The 22,655-nt window shown below is 50.6% G+C and overlaps 1 protein-coding gene across 1 annotated transcript in view; it reads right to left on the minus strand.

Annotated features, from left to right (window-relative positions):
• Nucleotides 1-22,655, minus strand: part of LOC122198361 (interferon-induced GTP-binding protein Mx2-like) — a 33,896-nt gene that overhangs the window by 9,142 nt on the left and 2,099 nt on the right. The window contains 16 exon segments of the mRNA XM_042902974.1: nt 404-678; nt 1,924-1,936; nt 2,008-2,015; nt 2,295-2,429; nt 3,142-3,152; nt 4,797-4,933; nt 5,249-5,291; nt 5,294-5,415; nt 10,809-10,894; nt 10,896-10,975; nt 15,153-15,310; nt 17,889-17,898; nt 18,021-18,113; nt 18,116-18,178; nt 21,772-21,958; nt 22,135-22,366. Coding sequence (XP_042758908.1) covers nt 404-678; nt 1,924-1,936; nt 2,008-2,015; nt 2,295-2,429; nt 3,142-3,152; nt 4,797-4,933; nt 5,249-5,291; nt 5,294-5,415; nt 10,809-10,894; nt 10,896-10,975; nt 15,153-15,310; nt 17,889-17,898; nt 18,021-18,113; nt 18,116-18,178; nt 21,772-21,958; nt 22,135-22,366 — 1,653 coding nt within the window.

Consider the following 22,655-nt stretch of genomic DNA (forward strand, 5'->3'; position numbering starts at 1 on the left):
AACGACCAAAGTCTGGAGCTAAGCCATAGCAGCCGGTCACCCTCATCATGCATTTGTTCAACAAGATGTCATTCATTAAGCAGCTACTAGGTAACAGGTGCCATGTAAGATCCCGGAAATACCAAAGAAGAATATGATACGGACCTCCCCGCTCTGGGGTCTTATAATCTGATGGTGGGGAAGATGAATTAACAAAGAAAGAGAGCAGTATTTGAGAACCCCGTAACTGGGGAGCTGTGGGGCCCAAGGCCCGGAGAGCCATCTCTCCCGGCAGAGGGGACCGCCCCGGGCGTGAGTGCCTGTCAGACCCAAACTCTGGTGCTGCGTGCAATCCAGCGAAGGTGGACAGGGAAGGCGACAGAGTGCGGTCCCAGATGTGGAGCCACTTCGTGGGCCATCTCACGGTGAATGCACGGCGGGAAACACCCCAAAGCATTGCTGCCCTTTTGTGCCTCCGCGCCCTTTAACTGGATGATTTCCGGAGAGCGTGAGCCGGTCAGTTTTCTCCTTAAGGAATCTCCTCTCGGTGGAGGCATCGCTGGGTTCCTGAAGCAGCCGGGAATAGTGGTCTGTCTCCTGTAGTATCTGCATCGTGGCTTTCTGTAAGCGAGTGCCCGTTTGCTGCAGCATGAATTGAATTACGAATGGGATCTGCTTGGCCAGACGTTTGCTGGTTTCCTGGAAGAGGGAGGAAGAAGGGTCAGCCGGAGGGGTCTCGGCCTGTGCTTGCAGGGAAGCCTTGGGATTCTCGGATGAGTGGATAGTTGCCTCGAGAGGTCCCGGTGGCCCCGTCCACCCCACTCCAGTGGTCAGCATCCAACCACGGCAAGGCGCTCTCTGTGCTGCCCTGAACTCTAGGATCAGGCATTCCCTCTGGCACTATGAACCCACCCTGTAAGCTGGCAAACCCATAGCACGTTCTGGACATCCCAGCCTTCACAGGAGCTCCTCCCCCTCCTCCACCCCCATGCCTGCTCCACCTCCCAGAGAGACCTCTGGGCCCCTTGATCCCCTGGCCCCTCCTGGGAGCTGATCAGGATGTGCTTCAAGGCTCACCTCGTTCCCTCTCTTCACAGGGATGCCCAGTTTGCCTGGCAGCTGGGCCCCACATCTGGGTAACTACTTTCTATTCTGATGAAGAAAAGGCTTCCAGAGTTGGGCTTCTTTGCGGGTTAAAAGCCACTTTCCGTTCTATGCACCCCGCGTGGGCGGAGGGTTGGAAACCTTGGAGGTGACTGGGCTACGGGATCGAGGGAAAGGGTTTTTCCTTCCTGTCTTGTGGACTCAGTGAGTTCGAGGCTGCTCCAGACCTGAGTGCCTTCTGAACCTCAAGGAAAACCAAATTATAACGAGTAAAGTTAGTGCTGGTTGTATTTTGCTGAATTCCAATAATAGTGGCTTGGTAATAGATGCATAGCATGAAATATAAAGAATTCTGCGGTTGGAATTGGTTTTGAGTAAATGCTTTGCCGCATCAAAAGCCTGATTCCGGGGCACCTGGGGGGGCTCAGTCAGTTAAGCTTCAGACTTCGGCTCAGGCCATGATCTCACAGTTCGTGAGTTCAAGCCCCTGTGTCGGGCTCTGTGCTGACCGCTCAGAGCCTGCTTGGGAATCTCTCTCCCTTTCCCTCTCTCTCTGCCCCTCCCCTGCTCTCTCTCATTCTCGCTCTCTCTCTCAAATATAAATAAACTTAAAAAAAATTTTAATAAAGAAAATAAAAGCCTGATTCCCGAATTAATTAAAAGTCCCTTGACAGGGTTACTGTTAAACTATAACTGAGATAATATGTGAGTATTTATCACTGCAGAAGGGATTTAATACACAGTAGTGGCCCCTCCCACCTTCTCTCAGTGACACAACTGTCAATCAGAGTGCCCGGCATCTGCTGGGCAAACACCCGTGGCACTGACCTACACGCTCACCAAGAAATACGCACTCACGCGCACAACTCGATCTCAGTGATGGGCGAAGTCAAAGACCGATCATTTGAGAAAGACCGTTTCTACTCAAGGTCCTGCACAGGATTGCCCACTGGGTTAAAAACCTCTTCCCGGGGGCACCTGGGTGGCTCAGTCGGTTAAGCGTCCGACTTCGCTCAGGCCACGATCTCACAGTCCGTGAGTTCAAGCCCCGCGTCGGGCTCTGGGCTGATGGCTCAGAGCCTGGAGCCTGCTTCTGATTCTGTGTCTCCCTCTCTCTCTGCCCCTCCCCCGTTCATGCTCTGTCTCTGTCTCAAAAATAAATAAACGTTAAAAAAAAAAAATTAAAAAAAAAAAAAAAAAAAAAAAAAAACCTCTTCCCGGACTCTGTTCAGAACCACGCGGTAAATCTGGTCTTGACAAAACCAGCTGTTCCATATTCCAAACTGAAGTCGGACCCGATTTTCTGCTGCCTCTGCTTGTTTCGTTTTCATGTCTTCAACTTTGTCCTGGTTGGATAAGAAAGAGAAACATGTTCCTTCTTTTCTCGCCCTTGTTTAAACATCGTAGGTTGCACTATTGTGCTGAGATGGAATTAAACACAATTCAAGTCAGAGAAGGCCTGGGATTTTACATGGTGACTTTAAGAAGGCCCTCGGCAGCCCATGCTGCTGTCCTCATCCGTCCTGTCCTCTGTCCCTTGCAGGCCCTGCCCTCTCCGCTGCCGTGGGGCCTCCTCTCCAGCCTGGAGAAATGATGATCCAGGACCGGGCCTGTCCCCCAACCCCTGGTGAGGCACCCGGGGGGTCAGACACAGCCCCTGGGAACAGTGGAGCTGTCATAAGTCAGGTATCATTTTTACCAACTGGCCAAAGAGATAAAAGACAGTCAGTTGTTGTGGGAAAATGGCAGAAATCCTTTTTCCTGCTCACCTGAGTTGTGGAATGAGATTCAGACCCACCGACCCAGGCCTGGGCAGAAGAGGGTTTTTATCTAGAGCGCAGAAGGAAGCTGGGCATCCCTGGCACCCCATTACTGAGAGGGGGATCAGAGTTGTTGAAGGGGAAACCCACACAGCTGTGGCAGTGTGTTTAAGTCCAACTTATAAAGATTTTGGAAGAGGACTAGTGGACAATTCGGTCTTTGTAGTAGATAAAGATTCAAAGAACGGGTCAGACAGCAGGCACAGTCATGTATTCAGAGGATCAGCACTAAGCCTACATCACCCTGTGCTGCAGAAGGTAATGCAGAAATGAGAACTCGGCCGGGTGCTTCCTTCCATCTCTCCCGGGGAGCACGAACTAAGTCCTCAGCAGGTGCAAAACAGCAGGTGCTCCTGGAGCGGCCAGCCCAGCAAGCCCGCAGCTATAACCTTGGCCTCAACTTTAAAAAATTTTTTTTTAATATTTATTTATTTTTGAGAGATAGAGATACAGAGTGTGAGCAGGGGAGGGGCAGAGAGAGAGACATACACAGCCTCTGAAGCAGGCTCCAGGCCCCGAGCTGTCAGCACAGAGCCTGACGCGGGGCTCGAACTCACCAACTGTGAGATCATGACCTGAGCCGAAGTCGGACGCTCAACCGACTGAGCCCCCCAGGCGCCCCCGTGGATAATATTTCTAACTGCAATACCAAACAAACCACCGTGGTGAATTCTATAAATTCCCCAGACATTTTAAAGATAGGAACTTTTTTAAATTTAAGTCTGGCTTACCCACTGTACCCTAAGGCAATGTTTCTAAATGGAGATTTTTTTCTTTTCTTTCTTTAAAAAATTTTTTAATGTTTATTTATTTTTGAGAGAGAGAGAGAGAGAGAGCATGAGCAGGGAAGGGACAGAGAGAGAGGGAAATACAGAATCCAAAGAAGGCTCCAGGCTCTGAGCTGTCAACACACGGGGCTCGAACCCCCAAACCATGAGATCATGACCTGAGCTGAAGTTGGACACTTAACGGACTAAGCCACCCAGGTGCCCCGAACGGAGGTTTTTTTCATAATGAGAAAAAATTTATGATCTGATAATGCTAATTTAAAGAAAACTGACTTTTTTTTTTTTTAATTTTCAAGTAGATTGCGTGCCCAGCGTGGAGCCCAATGTGGGGCTTGAACTCACGACCCTGAGATCAAGACCTGAGCTGAGATCAAGACTAGGATGCCTAACTGACTGAGCCACCCAGACGCCCCGAGGAAAACTGACTTTTAGGAAACCAAATTGTTATTCTATGAAAATACATTTCAGTTGAGGGTATTCACCCTGAGAGAGAAGCTGAGTGTTTGTAACTGGTAGAAAGCACTGGATTCGTTCAATGGAAACAGAAACCTGTTATTATAGCACTTACAGATCTCCCGAGAACACATCCAGACACAAAGAGTGCTGGTTTTATTACGTGCTAAAACAAAGATACAATGCACGCGTGCGCGCACATACACACACACACACACACACACACACACACACACACCCTCCTGGCATCAGGGCTATAGCAGAATGAAAGTTGGAACTTCCCCAGGCAAAGCAAGGACACTCTTATCAAACCACTGACCCGTGTGCTCGCTTCGGCAGCACATACGAAACCACTGACCTCTTCGGTCGGTCGTGCACTAGGGGTGAAGACAAGAAGGGAAGAGAACTAAGTCGAACTGTCCAGCCTCAAAACGAAGAAGCCAGAGAAAGTTGGAGGCGGTGGAATTGTCTCCTGGTGCGGGCGGGGCTCCGCGTTGGTGGCTGGGAAGCAGTTGTAGGAAAGCCTAAGGGGCCCCGTGGTCTCTCGCGTGGGCATGTTCATCTGTCTGCACGCTTCTTATGTGCCAGAAGTAGCTTCTGGTCTTGGTAAACATGACACCGTGTTTAGGCGGAGCCTCGTCCTAGGACTTGCCGTTTGGGGTATTGGCTGTAAGTGTGAGAACCCAGTTTTTAAACTCCTCCCTGATTTTGTTGTAGAAGCAGGTCTCGTTCTGCCTTATGACTTCTTCTCCTAACTTTCCGAGGTCCTGATTAAACACCTTAATTTTCCGAAAATGAGAGAGAGTCGTCGATCTGAGCCGTAACCGCACTGAAGAGCTGGGACCTGCCTGGGGCAGCAGCGTGTGGTGTTGGGCTGGGGGCCGCGAGAGGATCCCATAGGCCACCCAACCCTCCCATCTCTCAGGCAAGACAAATGGAGGGCAGCTCCTGCGTAACGGGGCGGCCAGCACGCCACAGGCAGGGACGCGAGGAGGGCCATCTTAGGACGTGCTGGCCACCAGGAAGGATGCGGCCGTCTAAAGGGAGCGGGTGACACAGACGCCAGTTTCCGTGCCTGTCACCTGGAGTCCCCAGGAATCCTCATGGATCAGAAAGAACATTTTATCCGCTTCATTGCTGGGGATGCCTCTCCACACAGGTGCGGCCTCTCTGTCGCCCTCCGGTGGCTCTCCCTTATTTGCTTTTCTAACGACGGGAGTGATTTCTGAACAAAACAATAGCGAACGATGACACTCCGCAGCTTGATGGAACTGGCTGACAGATTTCTTCCATACGTGGGCCGAACCCCCTGTGACAGCATTCGAGGGGGTCCGGAATTTCTATTTTTGTGCGAAGTTCGCTAAGACGGGCCCCTGTTGTGGCGCCTGGGTGGCTCAGCTGGTTAAGTGTCCAATGCTTGACATGGGCTCAGATTATGATCTCGCGGATTCGTGAGATCGAGCCCCGTGTTGGCCTCTGCACTGACAGTGTGGAGCCTGCTTGGGATTCTCTTTCTCCCTCTCTTTCTCTCTCCCTCCTCTCCACCTTCTCTCTGTCTCAAAATAAACAAACATTTGTAAAAAAATGTTTAAGTTTAAGATGGACACCTGTTAAAGAGCCCAAGGATGGCTCTGCATGCAATACAGCTCGAATGACCCGGTGTGCAGTTTTGTTATGTCACTGGAGTGGGGAAGTGCCAAGAAGCGGCCGGGCTTGGGTTTGGCTTCGCACTTTATTTAGAGAACAAGTACACTTGAAAATAACGTAAGCTTTCTTTACGAAAATGCTCTGTCAGTGATCATTTGAGTGTTATAAACTGATAAACGGCGCTTTGGTAGGGGACGTGGCCTGGATATTGGTGGCAGGCGGGGTACAGTCCTAACCAATCAATGATGGCGATGATAATGAAGGGGAGGAGAAGGAAGGACACAGAGAGGCACCACAGAGGGTTGTCTTTGGGCCAAGCACCCTCCACATCTCAGTTAAGCACCCCGCCCCCCCCAACTGCAGGACAAAGCACGTGGCTTGGTTGCTTCTCTGTTTTACAAGAGAGGAATCTAAGGCTCAGAGAGGCTAATGGCCAGATACCGTCACGGAGCGAGTCAGTGGTGGAGGGTCCCAGGGCACACCCAGCTCACCGCCTCCGCAGCCCGTGCAGGTGGACACGGATGCCTGAGTGCCCAGCGGGCCCAGCTTCTGCCTCGGCGAATGAGGTCCCCGAGCCAGGCGGGAGGAGTGTGTTGGGGTCTAGAGGCAGTTTGTGGATTAGTGTACCGAGGCCTCATAAAATGCGGATGACTTTGGATGATACCAGGAAGTCATAAGGTCTCACAGGTGCTTTGGAGGGGGGGAGGGGCAGTTTGAATCTATAGTCGGAAATGTATGAAATTGTTTCCTGATCCTTCAAATCATCATTATCATAATCGTTATGAATTTTTAAAAATTAACTTAAAATATCACAAATGTAAAATTAAAGTTTGAATGTAGACGATTTAAACATTGTGAAATGTACTATCAAAAACGGCTATCAAAATGCAACGTCTTTTTGCAAAACACCAAGGTTTTTGTCAGTTTGACAAGGTTGTGTCTTTTAGACAGGGATACGTCTTTCGAAGCCCTCTTCTGTGAACTGAGGGGAATCCCACTAGAGTTGGGGCTCCTCAAGGTATGTTCCCTGGATCACCTGGGAAGTTAGAAGGGCAAACTCATTGCCCCCTCATCCCCCCGATTTATTGACCCAGAAACTTGGGTTGGGACCCAGGAATCTGAATTTAAATAAACTTTCCAGGTGATTCTTTTTTTTTTTTTTTAATTTTTTCAATGTTTACTAATTTTTGAGTGACAGAGACAGAGCATGAGCAGGGGAAGAGCAGAGAGAGAGAGGGAGACACAGAATCCGAAACAGGCTCCAGGCTCCGAGCGGTCAGCACAGAGCCCGACGTGGGGCTCGAACTCACAGACTGTGAGATCATGACCTGAGCCGAAGTCGGACGCTTAACCGACCGAGCCACCCAGGCGCCCCCAGGTGATTCTTGTGCACATTGCAGTTGGAGAACCACTGGCTTCTTTCTTCCAACTCAATGTTCTTGGGAGTACGTGTTTCCTGGCTCAGAAGAATTCGTTGCTTTTGTCTGACAGGCTGGGAAAATAACTGGCTGTTTCACTGTCAAGGTCGACAAAGTGTGAACCTGTTGCAAAAGGATACATTTGCTGAGTCAGTGTTCATTCCTTTTGCCCTCCTAAATGGTTTATAGTTTTCTTCCTTCCCTTCTTGCTTCCCAGATTGATCGGCTCTTTGTTTCGACATTAGGCAGTTGTTACTTCCCAGTTTCGGAAGCTCCCCCTGTGAGCCCCTGGCCACAGCGATTTGGTTTCCAGAACGTGCTTGTTTCTTGGCTTGTGTGGGCAGCTCAGTGGGGTGTCTCAACCACCTCAGGACGGAGTGCCTTGGGTAGGCTGTAACTTTTGCAACTTGCAACTCAACCCATTGAAACTCAACCCGTTGACTCACACTGACAAGGCAACGTGAGCCCATGGGTAAGTCTTCCTGCCAGACGGGGCACCGTGGCCTTTCCTTCCTCCCAGGAGAGCTCGGAAACAAGACGGAGCACAAGGGCGTTCACGAGGGACCCTGGTGTTAATGCTCAGGGAAACCTTGCTGCAAGGGAGTCGGGAAGCCAGAAGGGGGAGCTCTCCCGCCATACCACTGTCCAAGAAGTGTCCCTTACAGGCCCGGCAGAGGACTCCTCAACAGGAATCATCAACTGTCGGCCCCAACAGGAAGAGACGTGCACAGCATCCCCTACAAGCGACCAACCACCCCTGCAGCTCAGCCAGGGAAAAGCCGTCAGCACCCTGAACGCGTGCTTTTCTCCGATGGACTGAGTTCAAAACAACCCAACTTTCTCCTTCTTCTGTATAAAATAAAATTCTTCTCCTTTGTTTGTGGGACTTGCCTATGGTTTTGCCATGGCTTTTTACCCCCCAAATTGCAATTCTCTGTCATTCCCAAATAAATTCATTTTTGCTGGAGAAATAAGTCACTATTTTATTTCTAAGGCCAACAACCTATGTGAGTGATCATTTTGCCAATTCTGGGCTTTATAAGTGGGTCGGTAAGCTCACCTCCCCAGGATGACACATGCCTTCAGAAAAGCCAGGTAGTGCATTAGGGCGACAGTTGCTAATTAGAGTGAGCCCAAACCTAAGCAAGCGTGGTGTTAGAAAGGCGAAATTTATTTTCTCTTTACCATCCCAATAAATTCATGAGGTATGTCACCTGTTTTATCTACAGGAAAACAAAACAAACTTAACTTCGTAGAGGTTATGTGACTTGCCCAAACTAGTATTTTATTTCTTGTAATACAGAATTATCTCCAAATAGCCAAATCAATCTTGATAAAGAAGAGTAAAGCTGAAGGCATTATACTTCTTGATTTCAAACAGATTGGACAAATCTACAGTAATTAAAACACTATGGTACTATATAAAGGTGGACATTCAGACCAATGGATCAGAACAGTGAGCCCAGAAATAAACCCACACACATGCAGTTAGCTGGTTTTTGATGGCGGGGCGGGGGTGGCGGGGGGAGGTCCAAGAATATACCACGGGGAAAGGATAGTCTCTTCACCAAATGATGATGGAAAACTGGAGATCTACATGCAAAAGAATGCAACTTACACTATACACAAAAGTCAGCTGAAAATTGATTAAAGGCTTGAATGTAAGACCTGAGATGGTAAAACTCCTAGAAGAAAACATAGGCTGAAATCTTCACGATATTGGTCTTAGAAATTATTTCATGGATATGATACCAAAAGCACTGGCCACCAAAGCAAAAACAGATAAGCTGGACTACAGCTTAGTGGAAGTGGAAAAGCTTCTCCACAGCCCTGGAGACAACGAACAAAGGCAAAAGCAACCTACAGAATGGGAGAAGATATGTGCAAACCATATAACTGATAAGGGGCTAGTTCCCAAAATACTTAAAGAGCTCCCACAATTTAACAATGATGACAACAATAAAATCCTAAAAACCTAATCAAAACTGGGCCCAATACTTGAATAGAGATTTCTTCAAAGAAGACATACAAATGGCCGATGGGTCACGACCTCATGGTTCGTGGGATCGAGCCCTACGCTGGGCTCTGTGCTGACGGTGTGGAGCCGGCCTGGGATTCTCTCTCGCGCTCCCTCTGCCCCTGACCCTCTCTCAAAAATAAATAAATATCAACATCTAAAACAAACCACACAAGTGTGAGCAAGGACGTGGGAAAATTAGAACCCCTGTACACTGTCGGTGGCAATGCAAAATAATGCAGCCGCCGTGGAAAGCCATAGAAATGTTCCTCAAAAAATTGAAATATGGAGCAACCGTATGATCCGGCAATCCCATTTCTGGGTATTTTTCCAAAGTAGTTTAAATCAGGATCTCAAAGAGATATTAGCACTCCTTTGAGGATGCTGGCCCCATCAGAAGATGTGGAAACAACCTAAGTGCCCACAGGTGGATGAATGGATAAAGAAAATACACACAAAGGAATAGGATTGGGCTTTTACAAAGAAGGAGATTCTGCAGCATGTGACAGCATCGATGGACCTCGAGGACGTTGGGCTGAGTGAAATAAGCCAGCTACAGAAGGACGAAGACTGGACGATCCCACTTACGCGAGCCATTTAAACAAGCCAAACTCACCGAACCAGGGGGTAGAATGAGGGTTGCCAGATGTTGGGGGAGGGGAAACAGGCAGTTGCTAATCAACAGGTGTGACATTTCAGTTATGCAAGATGAATAGGTCTAGACGTGGCCATACGACATCGTGCCTGTAGTTAACAAGACTGTATTGCGCACTTAAAAATTTGTTAAGGGGCGCCTGGGTGGCCCAGCCGGTTAAGCGTCTGACTTCAGCCCAGGTCATGATCCTGCGCTTTGGGGGTTCGAGCCCCGCGTCGGGCTCTGTGACTGCCTCAGATTCTGTATCTCTGTCTCTCTCTGCCCCTCCCCTGCTTGCACTCTGTCTCCCCAAAATAAATAAATATTAAACAATTTTTGTTAAGAGGGTAGACCCCATGTTAAGTGTTCTTACCCCAATAAAATTAAATTTTAAAAAATGTGCATGCTGTTTTCTAAGTGACGGCACAGTTCTAAGGGCTTTACAAATGTGAATGTATTTCATCAGAAAACGATTGATGGTAAAGGCCCAGAGAGGTTACGTGGCTTGCCCAAGGCCACACACCAGGCAGTCTGGCTGCAGAGTATTTGTTATTTACGTGAACTCAGGGAGGATCGCTGGGGCTCATTTTTCCGACACCGTTCTGAATGCTTCTCACGTCAGCGGTGAGTCCCCAGCACCTGGGCCCTCAGGATTTACAACCGGACGCACGATGACCGACCACTTCAATGCATTTGCTCATCCAAGCCTTGACTTTCCCAAAGACCTTGAGTGGTGGTTTTCAAAGTGTGGTCCCTGCACCAGTAACATTGGCCTCAACTGGGAACTTGATAGAAACATAAATTCTTGGGCCCCACCCCAGACCTGGCATGACTATAAAACTTGTATAATTTTATCTCTATCACTTGGTAACCTTACCTTGGCCGGTTCTGGAAGGCAGGGCTGGCTCCCACGGAGTTCTGTTCTAGGACCGTCCTGAAGAATGTCACCTGAAATACCGATGTGTCTGGAAGAACATTGCTTCCTTCGTTGCCTCCGCCAACGTCAGCTTGTTCGTGATCTGATCTCCTGCCGGCTCCGCACGTCGCTATCCCGTAACCCTTCTCAAGACGGGACGTGATATTCCACACCACACTCACGACAACTTTTTTGGTGCCTTGCCCGCTACATCTGCTTTGGTCGGGATTCCTGTGAGATGGTTAGCGAAAGGCAGTGGAATGTTCCGTTTTCTCCTCAAATATACTTGAAGGCTGCGAGGCTCTGGGATCCTTCTTTGGCCAGGACCAGAGAAGCCTTCTGTTGCGATGGCCCCGCGCCTGACACCCTCTCGGTGCGTTCCATCGCCACCCCTCTTATCTGCGTGTTTATTGTTCTTTCGCTATGCAATTCATTAATTGCCTTGTGGGATTTATCGAACAAACGTTCCCGGGCACCTGCTGGGTTCCAGACACCAGGCAGCGCGCATCATCGTTACTGACTGACGCCCACCGGATTGCCCGCAAGGGCTCAGTCCCTGCTGTGCAGAAGGTCGGTGCCCCTCTCAGGTGTCTCCTGTCACAGAATCACGCTGCCCTCCTCCTGTGGGTGCCTCCATTGACATTGTCCTCCCGGCCTCCCTGTCTCCCCGCTGCCCCCACATACCCTCCCACTTGGATTGGATCGAAAGCTTTGAATTCTGAGTATTTCTTTCGATTCTTGGGGCATCAAATGGCCACTGCATGTTTCTGTTTGTTTGTTTGTTTATGTTGGGAACCGAACGTCATCTTCTGCTATTTTCGTCCTTGTTTTTAATTTGTGGTTAAGTCTGGCCATCTGGCCTATCATTTCCTGAAACCTTCCTGGCCTCTAAGCAGCTGAATGTCTGTCTCTCTGTTTTACCTTCCTATTGGCAGAAGTTGTCCTTCCTGTTACTAACAGAGCTGACACATCTCTGAATGTACGCCCGCACTTCCCAAAGGAAAGGAGAGGACCCTCCAGTGGGAGAAGAGGCAGCAAACCTGGGGAAGCCCCTCCTGGGAGCCAGCAATCATTCAGGAATGCCTACATCCCTGTCCTTTATCCTGAGAAAAAGTGGGAAGATAATAAAGAGTGAGACTTGCTATCAGAATTCACGCTAGGGGGTGCCTGGGTGGCTCGGTCGGTTGAGCGACAGACTCCGGATCCCGGCTCAGGTCAGGATCTCACCCTTTGGGAGTTCGAGCCCTGCAGTGGGCTTTAAGCATCATCTAATATCCCAACTATTGCGCCACAGAGAAGGGAACGGTCACCCGTTTTTAGATGCTTTAGGGTTTTTTTTTTCTCTTTTTAAATTAACTCCTTCCTGCATACCTTGCACATTCATATGGAATTGAAAGATGCTTATTAAGCACGCTACTTTAGTTGAGGAAGCAGCAGTGAACAAGACTGCAGAGTACCTGTTGTGTGACTACCCCGTCACCTTCCATCGGGTAAAAGCCAGATACATTAGTCTTGTGATTTGCGAGAAATAAAGAAACATACCTTGAGAGTAACGCTATTGAGAAGCGTTACGCAGAGAAGTGACATCCGGTCATGTGCCGGCAAATGAGTGCAGGTGGGGGTGGGTGGTGCGGTGCTGGGCTGAGTGGACAGAAGGCCTCTGGGAGGGTAGCGTTCGGGCTGAGATCTGCACACCCAGCCCTGTGAGGAAGGAGAAAGAGCATCCCAGGCCCTCGGGCTCACAGCTACACTTAAGGGTGGTGGGAAAGGCAGAGTGGAAGGGAACCATGCGCACAGAGGCGGATGGAGCCAGGTCACAGGAGGGTTTGTCGTCCAGGAAAGGAGCCTAGGGTTTGTGTACGTGGCGTGGACGCATTAGGGTAGAAGCAGAGGAAGGGCGTGACTTCATTTACCTGTTCAAAGGTCAGTGGAGGGTGTACTTAGGGCAAGGTGAGAGCCAGGAGGCCAGCAGGAGGATGCTTGAGTAGTCCAGGCAAGAGAGGAAGGGGGCCTGGCCTACGTGGTGATGGAGCGTGGTGGACAGATGTGGTCTTGGTTTTGGGGACAGAGTCATCTGGACTCTAGGTGAATTAGAAATGGAAGCAGGGGAAGGAGGAATCAAGTGTGACTCTTAGATTTAGTTCTAGAACTGGGCAGGCAGATGTGGTGCTGGGAATAGGGGGAGAAGCCTTGGGAGGGAGGAGGACTGAGGCAGGGTGGGGTATCAGGAGCTATGTTTTGGTCGCACGAGATTGGAGACCTTTGACAGACATCCAACTGGAAATGTCAAGTCTAGGGAAAGGGAAGGATCACAAATTTAGATCTGGGAGTTGCCAGCTGATAGAGATGAGCTCACCTGATAAGCTTGCCTAAAGAGCACGTGTTGACGGAGGGAGGATCTCAGAGCAAAGTTTTGGCTTTCCGACTTTAGGGATCAGAGAACTGAAGAAGCAGCCAGACCAGGAGACTAAGAATGTGACCTCCAGTGGCCAGTGAAGGAGGAGACCGAGGGAGAATGGTGAGCCAGAAACCAGCAGGCTGTGTGTTACAGCAAAGGAAGGAAAGACTTCAGGAAGGAGGGAATATGGTCAGCCATGTTGGCTGAGGTCAAGAAAGATGGGGACAGAGAAGTGACCACATGTTTGGCAGCACGGAGGGCACTGGTGACCCTAACAAGTGCCATCGCTGTGCCATGGTGGCGACAGGAGTCGAGCTGGAGCTGGCTGTGTAGACAGTGTGCGGTTAGCAATGGACGGGTGGGGAACCAGTCTGGTGGAGAGTTTGCAAATATACTGACTCACAGCTCTTTTTGTAACTTGGTATTATATAAACCACCACTCTATTAGTCACCAAATTTCGTTTTCACCCTTTTGGAAGTACTGTATAGATAATCCATTTAGCTTCCTATTAAAAAAATTGTGGTAAAACACACATCACTCATGCGTACAAGAGAATCATTCAGCTAATGAAAGTATGATTCTCCTGCCTTCACTCCACCTTCAGTTACCCTGGTTTTGAAACTTACGTGCGTTTTAAAAAATTGTGGTGAAATAGGCATCACATACACGTTACCGCCGTAGCGACTTTAAATTGTACTCTCATTGTTGTGTGACCATCCCACCAGAATTTTTTTCATCTTGCAGACCTAAAACTCTGTACTCGTCCATTAAGTCCCAAGTGCCCCACCCCACCCCGCTTCTACAAAGATTTTGATATCCAGATAGCTCTCCCTCCCAGACCGATGATATTACCTACTGTGGCCATCAGTAAAACACCCTTCACGACTTAGGATTGAGAGGGGAGAAAGAAGGTTGACCTACGATGACTGATGACCCAAAGCCTGAGTGTTCTCTCTGGCTCAGTGCGTTTGTGATGCTTGGAGAAGTCAACAGCTAACAGGCCGCAAGCGTGGTCCAGCGCGTGGTGAAACGTTATACTTGAGGGGTTTGCCCCTACTGTTTATTTCTGTCCTTACTGGAAAACCAGGCATCTATGTGGGAAGAAACGGGAAAGGCGGTTATATGACGAGTGTGCATTCAGTCAAGGGAAATGACCTGCAAGGTTCCAGGAAGGTCAACTCGACGGGTAGGTGGGATGGCTGGTGGAGAAGGGATGTTGAATGGTAATATTGCAAATTAAAAAACATAGCAGCAACCGTTTGTTGAGAAAATACTATGCGCACAGACCTAAGTAGCATTGTGTACAGTATTTCTTCATGGAATCCTTCCAACAAGCCAGCACATAGGTACTTACTGGGAGTACCGTTTCATGGATGAGGAGACCGAGGCCAGGAGAGGTTAAATATATTACCCAAGGATATGTAGCCAGAAAGTGGTAGAACAAGGACTCAAACGAGACAGTGTGTGCTCTTAAACCAAGTTCCCTGTCATGCCTTCCAGGGTGACTATTTTTTTTTTTTTTTTAAGAAATTTAGGAGACCCCAGCTGCCTACGAATTCTGCTTGAATATACATTCTGCAGGCCCTCTTGTTCCAACATCGGCCCAGTAGAATGTTCGCTGAGACCTTATAAAGGTGCTTTCCATGCACCAATGGGTCCCAAGAACTTTACCTGTAGCAAGGCAGATCTGAAGGGCCAGTCACTTTCTCCTTTCCAGACCATTGTGGGATAGCAGATAAGGTAGTTCTCGCCCCTACCCCATCCAGGATGGTTTGTGAATGCAAATGAGGGGCAGAGGAAGAAGGGTGAGGAACCCCCAAATTCTGGCCACGCCTCTAACCCTGTGAGTGGAGATACCCATCCACAGGGTGTGAATGCATCCTGAGCCCATGGAGCTTCTCCTGGGAAGAGCTCTTGTCTCTAACGGTGCTGCATTAAGGGACCTTCTAAATATATAAGAAGTCTCCCCCTTCTTACCCGTCTTCTGGAAGCTAGGTTCTTTCTTCTTACCTCTGGCCCTGTCTCCAACGGGGTCCACCTCCCGAGCCATGCTCAGTGCCTCTGTGCTGGCAATGTCCATGTTACAGGGGACCACCACCAAGTTGATGGTCTGTTGCCCCTGGATGTATGAGTGCCTTGATCTGATGACAAAAAAAAAGAAAAAAGGCACACAAAGGAAGAGTACATCTCTGGGCATCCAACAATACGGCCAGACAGGTGTGATGGTGGAAAACCGGTAACTGAGACCATGACCTGGTTTTCATACTCCTGGGCGTTGGCTTGGCCAATCCCTTCCACAGGAAGGCCTGCCCATCTGCCTTTACTATGTTCTCTGTTGATTTCCTACTTTTCTTCAAAACCCACCACTGGTGGGGCGCCTGGTGACTCAGTCGGTCAAGCCTCTGACTCTTGATTTTGGCTCAGGTCATGATCTCACGGTTCTTGAGTTTGAGCGTCAGGAAGTCCCTGCACCGAAACTGCTTTGAATTCTCTGTCTCCCTCTTTCTGGCTCTCTCTCTCTCTCAAAAATAAATAAATGTTAAACTTTTTTTTTTTTTAACCCACCACTGGTATTTCTTCTTTCCCGAGGACTCTGCCTCCTGTAGCCAGACGAGACCTCTCCTTTTCTAAATCTCTCCTGTGATGCTTCTAAGATTGTGCCTTCTATGACAGTGTTTGTGTACGTGTTGTATTTGCCCCAAAAGCCCAGGGGTGCCTTTGTGACATGTCATGTGCCATCTCAGTGTCCCCATGCAGTCCCGCAGAGGTCCCCAAGCCACAGGTGCTCTGTGCCTGCTGTGATAGGATCTGATGTCAATAAATGTCTCTACATGTGCTCATTCCTAATATTAAATACTTTTTCTGGAGTCTGTTCTTGGAAGGGGTCACTCAAATTAGAGAAATCCAATAAAATTTCTTAGAATCTGCAGAGAGAGATATGAGCAGATAAGCCTCACACACCAAATTTCAATCATGTTTTTGCCCACAGACAATACAAACAAACAAGGAAAGGCTGACATCTAGGGACATATTTTTAAAAATAGTTTGCTACAGGGGCTCCCGGGGGGGTCTCAGTCAGTGAAGCGTCTGACTTCGGCTCAGGTCATGATCTCACGGCTCATGAGTTTGAGCCCCACATCGGGCTCTGTGCTGACAGCTCGGAGCCTGGAGCCTGCCTCGGATTCTGTGTCTCCCTCTCTCTGGCCCTCCCCCACTTGTGCTCTCTCTTTCTCAAATAAAAATAAACATTAAAAAATTTAAAAAAATAATGAAATAAAATAGTTGCTCCAATTGACATGTGCTTTAGCTCTCATGATGTCCCATAAAATTATGTTAAGCTGCACCCAGAAGATAATACTGCACAGCCACAAGTAGGAAATTTGCATCACATAAGCACAAGCTAGCATCATATAAACAATTAAGTGCCGGGGCCAGATAAAGACGACAAATATAAACAGGCCAAATTAAGTCCTAACCATGGGAAAACTTCACCGAGGAAAGTTATAGTCGACTTCGGGAAGTGAATTTTAACGTGAACTGTCCTTCAGTTAAAAGGCATCTTCTCGTTGGTCTTTATTCCCCCTGCTACCCCCATGCGTAGCACGCGGTCTGATGTCTGTGAGTGAACAGACCATCCAGCGTTCTCCACCTCAGCACCATGGACAATTTGGGATGGATGGTTCTTTGTGGCAGGGGCCATCAGGTGCATTATAGAAAATCTAGCTCCATTTCTGGTCTCCACTCACAGGATGCCAGTAGCAAACCTTCTTTCCCAGGTTGTAACGACCATAAATGTCTCAGACGTTGCTATTGCCGACATCCCTGGGGATGAAGTAGGCTTGGGGTAGAGACCACTGTATGAAACACATATCTTCCCATGCATTTTGACAGGGTCTTGGGGAGTGGTAACTGCTCCCCAGAATGTCTGCCAGCAGAGAGAGACCCCATAAAGATCACCTTCTAGTCATGCATCAGTTACGGGCACTCATAGGCATTAGGTCCATTCCAGGGTCTGGAGATTCACTATTACGCACACAGGCACTATCCCTCAGGGGTTTGTGCCCCAGGAGGTAATGTAGACAACAGACACAAGGACCAGGTCCAGGGTATCGGGCATCCCGGAGAAGGTGGCATTTGTCAGAACTTTGAGGGAAATAGAGAACGTGCCATGTCAAAGCTGGGCAGGGAGAACGTTTCAGAGAGAGGGAAGAGAAGGTACAAGGACCTTCTGGTAGGTTCGAGGACCACTGAGGATTCAGGTGTGGCTGGAGTGGATGAGGGGTGGGGCACAGTGATGGGTGTGGCCAATGAGCGAGTGGGGCCAGAGCACATCAGCCGCTGGATGCTTTTATTTGTAAGTTAATTTCTTTATTTTGAGGGGGAGAGCACAAGTGGGGGAGGGGCAGAGAGAAAGAGGGAGAGAGAGAATCTCAAGCAGGCTCTTGCTGTCAGCTCTGAGCCCGACACAGGGCTTGAACTCACCAACCGCAAGATCATGACCTGAGGCAAAATCAAGAGTCAAACGCTTAACTGACTGAGCCACCCAGGTGTCCTGGCCATTGGAAGCTTTAATGATGATGGACATGGAACCACACTGGAGAGTGTTGGGGAGTGATAGCCTCTAACCTGTGTCCTAATAGCTCTGCCCCGTGCCCTGGGCACTGCTACCCCAGTCTCCTCCCCAACCACTCAGCGCAAGGGCAGGGGAGGCACACCAGAAGCCCTGCTGCTGCCCGCAGAAACCTAGAAGTCTCCTGAACTTCAGCTTGGCCCACTCCCAAGTTCTAGAAAGACCTAGAAATCTCCCGAACTTCAGCTTGGCCCATTCCCAAGTTCTAGAAAGACTTGCCTGCAGTCTGATGTCCTGGGGCTGGTTTCCCACGGCCACACTGGTGATGCTGGGAAGATCAATGAGGGTCAGATCCAGAACCTCAGGGAGATGATCTCCAGCCTGATGAGCTCATGGCTGATGCTAACTCCAAGGCCAGCTATGGTGTTCTGGGCTGTGGAGGCCCAGAGACGGGAAAGCCAGCCTTCAGATTAATGACCCATCCGAGGAAAAGCAGTGGTAGGAGGCTCCAAATGTCTCTGGTGCTTAGAAAACACTTCACAGAAGCCTGGGGAGTGGTCTCTGAGGCCACTAGTGTGACCATCAAACACAGAGGTAGCATAGATATTCACCTTCCGAAAGCCTGGAGGAAAACATACCGATACGTTCATGGTGGGGTTACAGAGGGATTATGTTCTCTTTCTTTATCCTTCTTGATATTTGCCAGTGACCGCGGCAGTGGCTTGAAATACACCCACAAATTCTTCTACACTCTTCCCTCCGAAAGGTGAAACCTTGAGCGCGAACCGGACATAGGGACTTCTGTCTAAAGATAGATATGGCGGAAGTGACCGTGTGGGACTAGCAGTAAATGTGTCGTGACTGCCTCTTGCCTTCTCTTGCATGGCTCGCTCTGGGGGAGGCTGGCAGCCCCGTCCTGAGGACACCAGGGACCGACGGAGAGGTCCACAAAGTAAGGCACTGAGGCCTTCCGCTCACGGCCATGTGAAGAGCGGCTCACCAGCCACAGTCGAGCCTTCAGCCGATGCAGACGCCGACAATATCTCAACCACGGCTCCCCAGGGACCCTGAGCCACAGCCCCCCAGCCGAGACCCTGCAGTTGCTGACTCTCACACTGTGGGAGAGAACAAATTCTGTCTTCGAAGTCACCAGGTTCGGGATAATTTGTTATGCAGCAAACAGATAACGCACACAGGTATATACTACTTTTATGAGAAGATAAACACAGACACACACACGCTAACAAGTACACAAAAGCACGTACCAACACACACACATAAACGCACACTACGAACACACACAGTCAATTGTGTGTTTAGCACAGCGTGTTTCTGGGTGGCGTAGACACCCCTCTACTTCCCGATACTTAAGGAAAAGCCCATCTGCCTGCTTCCTGTCTGTTGGAAAGGGGGGGCCGATCGGAAGGCCAGCGGTCAGTCTGGAGCTAAGCAGACCCCTGAGAAGAGGGGACCTCCCAGGGTCAACCCCCGGCCACCCCAGGGTCTGCCAGAGGGACGGCAGAGGAACTCAGGAGTGGGACCCCTCGGCCGAACAAGATCACGTAAGCAGACACACCGTGTCCGTAGTACCCGTGTCCCTGTTTAACACCACCTGCCACTTCTCTTAGGTCCTGGAACGTTTTGTAGGAATCCCCCTGCACTGTCTCTTGGGGGGTAAGAGGTATGGAAGGAAGGGATGGAGAAAAGGAAGCAGAAGGAAAGCAAGATTATTTCTTCCCTTACGTTCATTTTTGCAAGTAGATTATTTCTATAGAGTCTTCACTGGAGGTTCAAAGGACTTTTTGAGAACAGCATCTAATTTAGGGGATACCGAATATGTACCCCAGCCTACACGTAAATCATATACAGTGATGGGCATCTGGGCGGCTCAGTTGGTTAGGTGGCCCAGTCTTGATTTCAGCTCAGGTCATGATCCCGTGGTTTGTGGGTTCGAGCCCTGCGTCAGGCTCTGTGCTGACAGCCCGAAGCTTGCTCGGGACTCTCTCTCTCCCTCTCCTCAGCTCTCTCTCAAAACAGGCAAATAAACTTAAAAAATACTCAGTGATTCCATCCTGTGTCTCAGATTCCTCCTTACTGTGGAACCGATGGCGACCTTTAACCTGCGTGGGCGGGAAGGTCTACTTGTGTCCGGGTTCTATAAGCTGCCGATTGTCCTAAAAGTTTTAAAAAAAACAGTTATGTCATAGATATGACAGAAACAATCTATAATAGTGCTCAAAAAATGAAAAAAAATTTATCCTTGAGCTGGACTTGAGCCTTGTCCGTGGGCAGGACAGTTCCTGTTCTAGAGGATGGCCAAAGGATAGGGTCCCTGGGCCACAAGTCCGACGGCGTGCACACTTGGTAACAGAGACCCAAGTGTCAGCAAAGATGGCCCCTCAGTGCCATCGGCAGGGACCTCCCATCACATCTGCAAGCCAAGTCTCGGTGCAGGGGCGAAGGACAGGCGTGGTAGTGGAGAAGTGACAGGCAGATTTGGGCCCCGGGGTTCTCCACGAGAGCTTTGCAAAGCAAATCTCGAGGCCGGAGGAAGGAGATATAGACAGAGCTAAGAAAGTCCCCCCACCCACCTCACTTCTCTCACCCCCTCCCAGCTGCCCGGCTCTGCACGCACTTGGCTCGGCTGCTACTCACAGTGATGTCCAAGTGGCCTCAGGCCCAAGGGGGCACCAGACATGCCATGACGTGCTCTTGGGAGCAAGCCCCGTAGGTGAGCTGGAAAAAACGGGAGTCTTCCCCCGGGTTGCTTTTCAAAACCAGAAAAGGGACCAACGAGGATATTTTGTGCGCACACACTCAGAACCAGGACTAATCCCGCGGAGCCCCATGTTCGGAAGGGTCCCCTCCTGGTTTGCTGTCTGCTTTCACCATCTTGAGAGTCTAAGTCATTTCGAACGAGGGGTCTTGCTGTTTTATTTTGCTCTGAGCCCCTAAGTCGTGTAGCTGGCTCTGCTCTGAGCCTGGTTTCTCAAACTCGAGTGCACACGACCCATTTTGGAGCTCGGTTCAAGTCCAGATTCTGACTCAGCAGGTCTGGGGTGTTTTTCCCCAGCTATTTCTGCAAGCCTCCAGCAGAGGAGGTCACACTGAGGGGCCAGGGGCTAGGGGACGATCTTGAAACGAGATGATGTCCAGGATGATCTAGGTGAGGGGAGGGTATCAATGGCAGAAATCAGATACGTGGGGCACGCGAGCCAAGGACAAGACAAGGACAGAGGTCATTGGTTACCAGCTCCAGCGTGGAGACATAAGGACGATGCTCCCCAGTCACCTCGTCTTGTCCCCGTGGGTGTCCTCAGTCCTCAACACCTCCCGGCATCCCTCTTCCTTCTCCTCTTGGAATTAGCCGCCGATCCACCCAGGAACAGGAAGTGAGTCCTGGAAAATCTGGCCTGGAAGATCCTTCTCTGTCCAGCAGCCTTGTGGGGTGGTCATCCATATTTGGGGGTGAACACAAGGACTGGGGGCAGGACTTCTCCATTCTGGAGGGGGTCTCTCTGCTCAGCCATTCGAGGCCTGCAGACACGGATTCTCAGGGAGCTGAGCGCGGGAAGCCACGGAAAGGCCTCGACCCCGGACGCTGTGTTACCGGTCACATGGAGCCCCGCGTCCCACAGGGCCCGCTTTCATCATCTCCAGAGCAGTGCCCCAGGACAGCGGTGACCAGGACAGCCGGGAGTCCCGCGGGGGGCTTTCTCAGAGGAGGACCAGCACATGGAAAAGCCTGGAAGGAAGAGGCAGCGGGCTCCCCGGTGGGGACCGAAACACTTGGTGGGGACCAGGCAGCAGAGGAGGAGCCAGGACAGTGAGGGAGCGGCCATCAGAGCCTCACCTGCAGAAACCCCGTGCCTCCCACCTTCAAGGATCTCCTTCCTACCTGGGAGGGGTCCTGACGACGGACGGTCCTGAGGACCGGCCGGAGGAAGCCGATTCTCTCAGTACCAGGTCACAGGTCCTGAGCAGTTTTCCAAACATTCCAAGTTCGCAGGTGCCCTGTCCTCTCACCCCCCAAGGGAGCTGCCCCAGTGTCCCCAGAGTCCTGGACTAAAATTTCTGTCCCTGTCCAGGGCTGGGAGGTGATGGGGCCGCCTGGACTGGGCGGGCACAAAGGAGCACAGGCCCGGGGACAGAGGCATCGGCAGCGGAGTGTCTCCAGGCCGACCGTGGCCACGTCCCCACGGTGCTGCTCTGTCTGCCACACGAGCCGGAGTTGCGGCTCAGTGTCTGAGGGCCCCCAGGACTCCCGGGCTGGAGACAGGCCTCGGGCTTTGGCCACAGGACCTGCATTTGTCCAGGTGGCGGCTGAGGAAAGGGGACAGATGGAAATGTGGGGAACAGGGGGATCCATGCGTCTCCAAGCCCCCTCACAGTTGCGGACGGTGGGTGCAGGGAGAAGGCAGCAAGAGCCAGGGCAAGAGTCTGGACGTCCGAAGGAGGGGGTTCAAGGGAATTCTCAGTGGGCAGTTTGCACAGCCGGAGCTCAGAAAGGCTGGAAGCGCCCTGGGCTTCTTGGGGCCGGGCGTTCCTGTCGCCGAGTCCTGAGCACTGATGTATCCTTTGTATTGCTGGCCCTGTAAGGGCGTTTATCGTCTCCTCCAGCCTGGGGACATGCCCAGGGGTCACATGCCTGCCACCGGCAACCAGACCCTCCACCATGTTGCCCCCTCTCCCCAAAATGCCGACCCCGCGGCAGAGCAGAGGGACGACTGCCCCGGATCCTTCCTCTCTGGTGCATCAGGTGTTCCGCCGGGCTGACTGGGATCCCACAGGACCCCCTGGGATCAAGGACTGGGCTGCCAGTGACCTGGAGGGAGCCCAGGCCGGGGCATCTGGCGAGGCAGCTGCTGTTGGGGGCTGTGCAGGATCTGGGCAGCCCACTGGGGTCCCCA

The sequence above is a fragment of the Panthera leo genome, chromosome C2 (genome assembly GCF_018350215.1).
Source record: "Panthera leo isolate Ple1 chromosome C2, P.leo_Ple1_pat1.1, whole genome shotgun sequence".
NCBI classification, from domain to species: Eukaryota; Metazoa; Chordata; class Mammalia; order Carnivora; family Felidae; genus Panthera; species Panthera leo.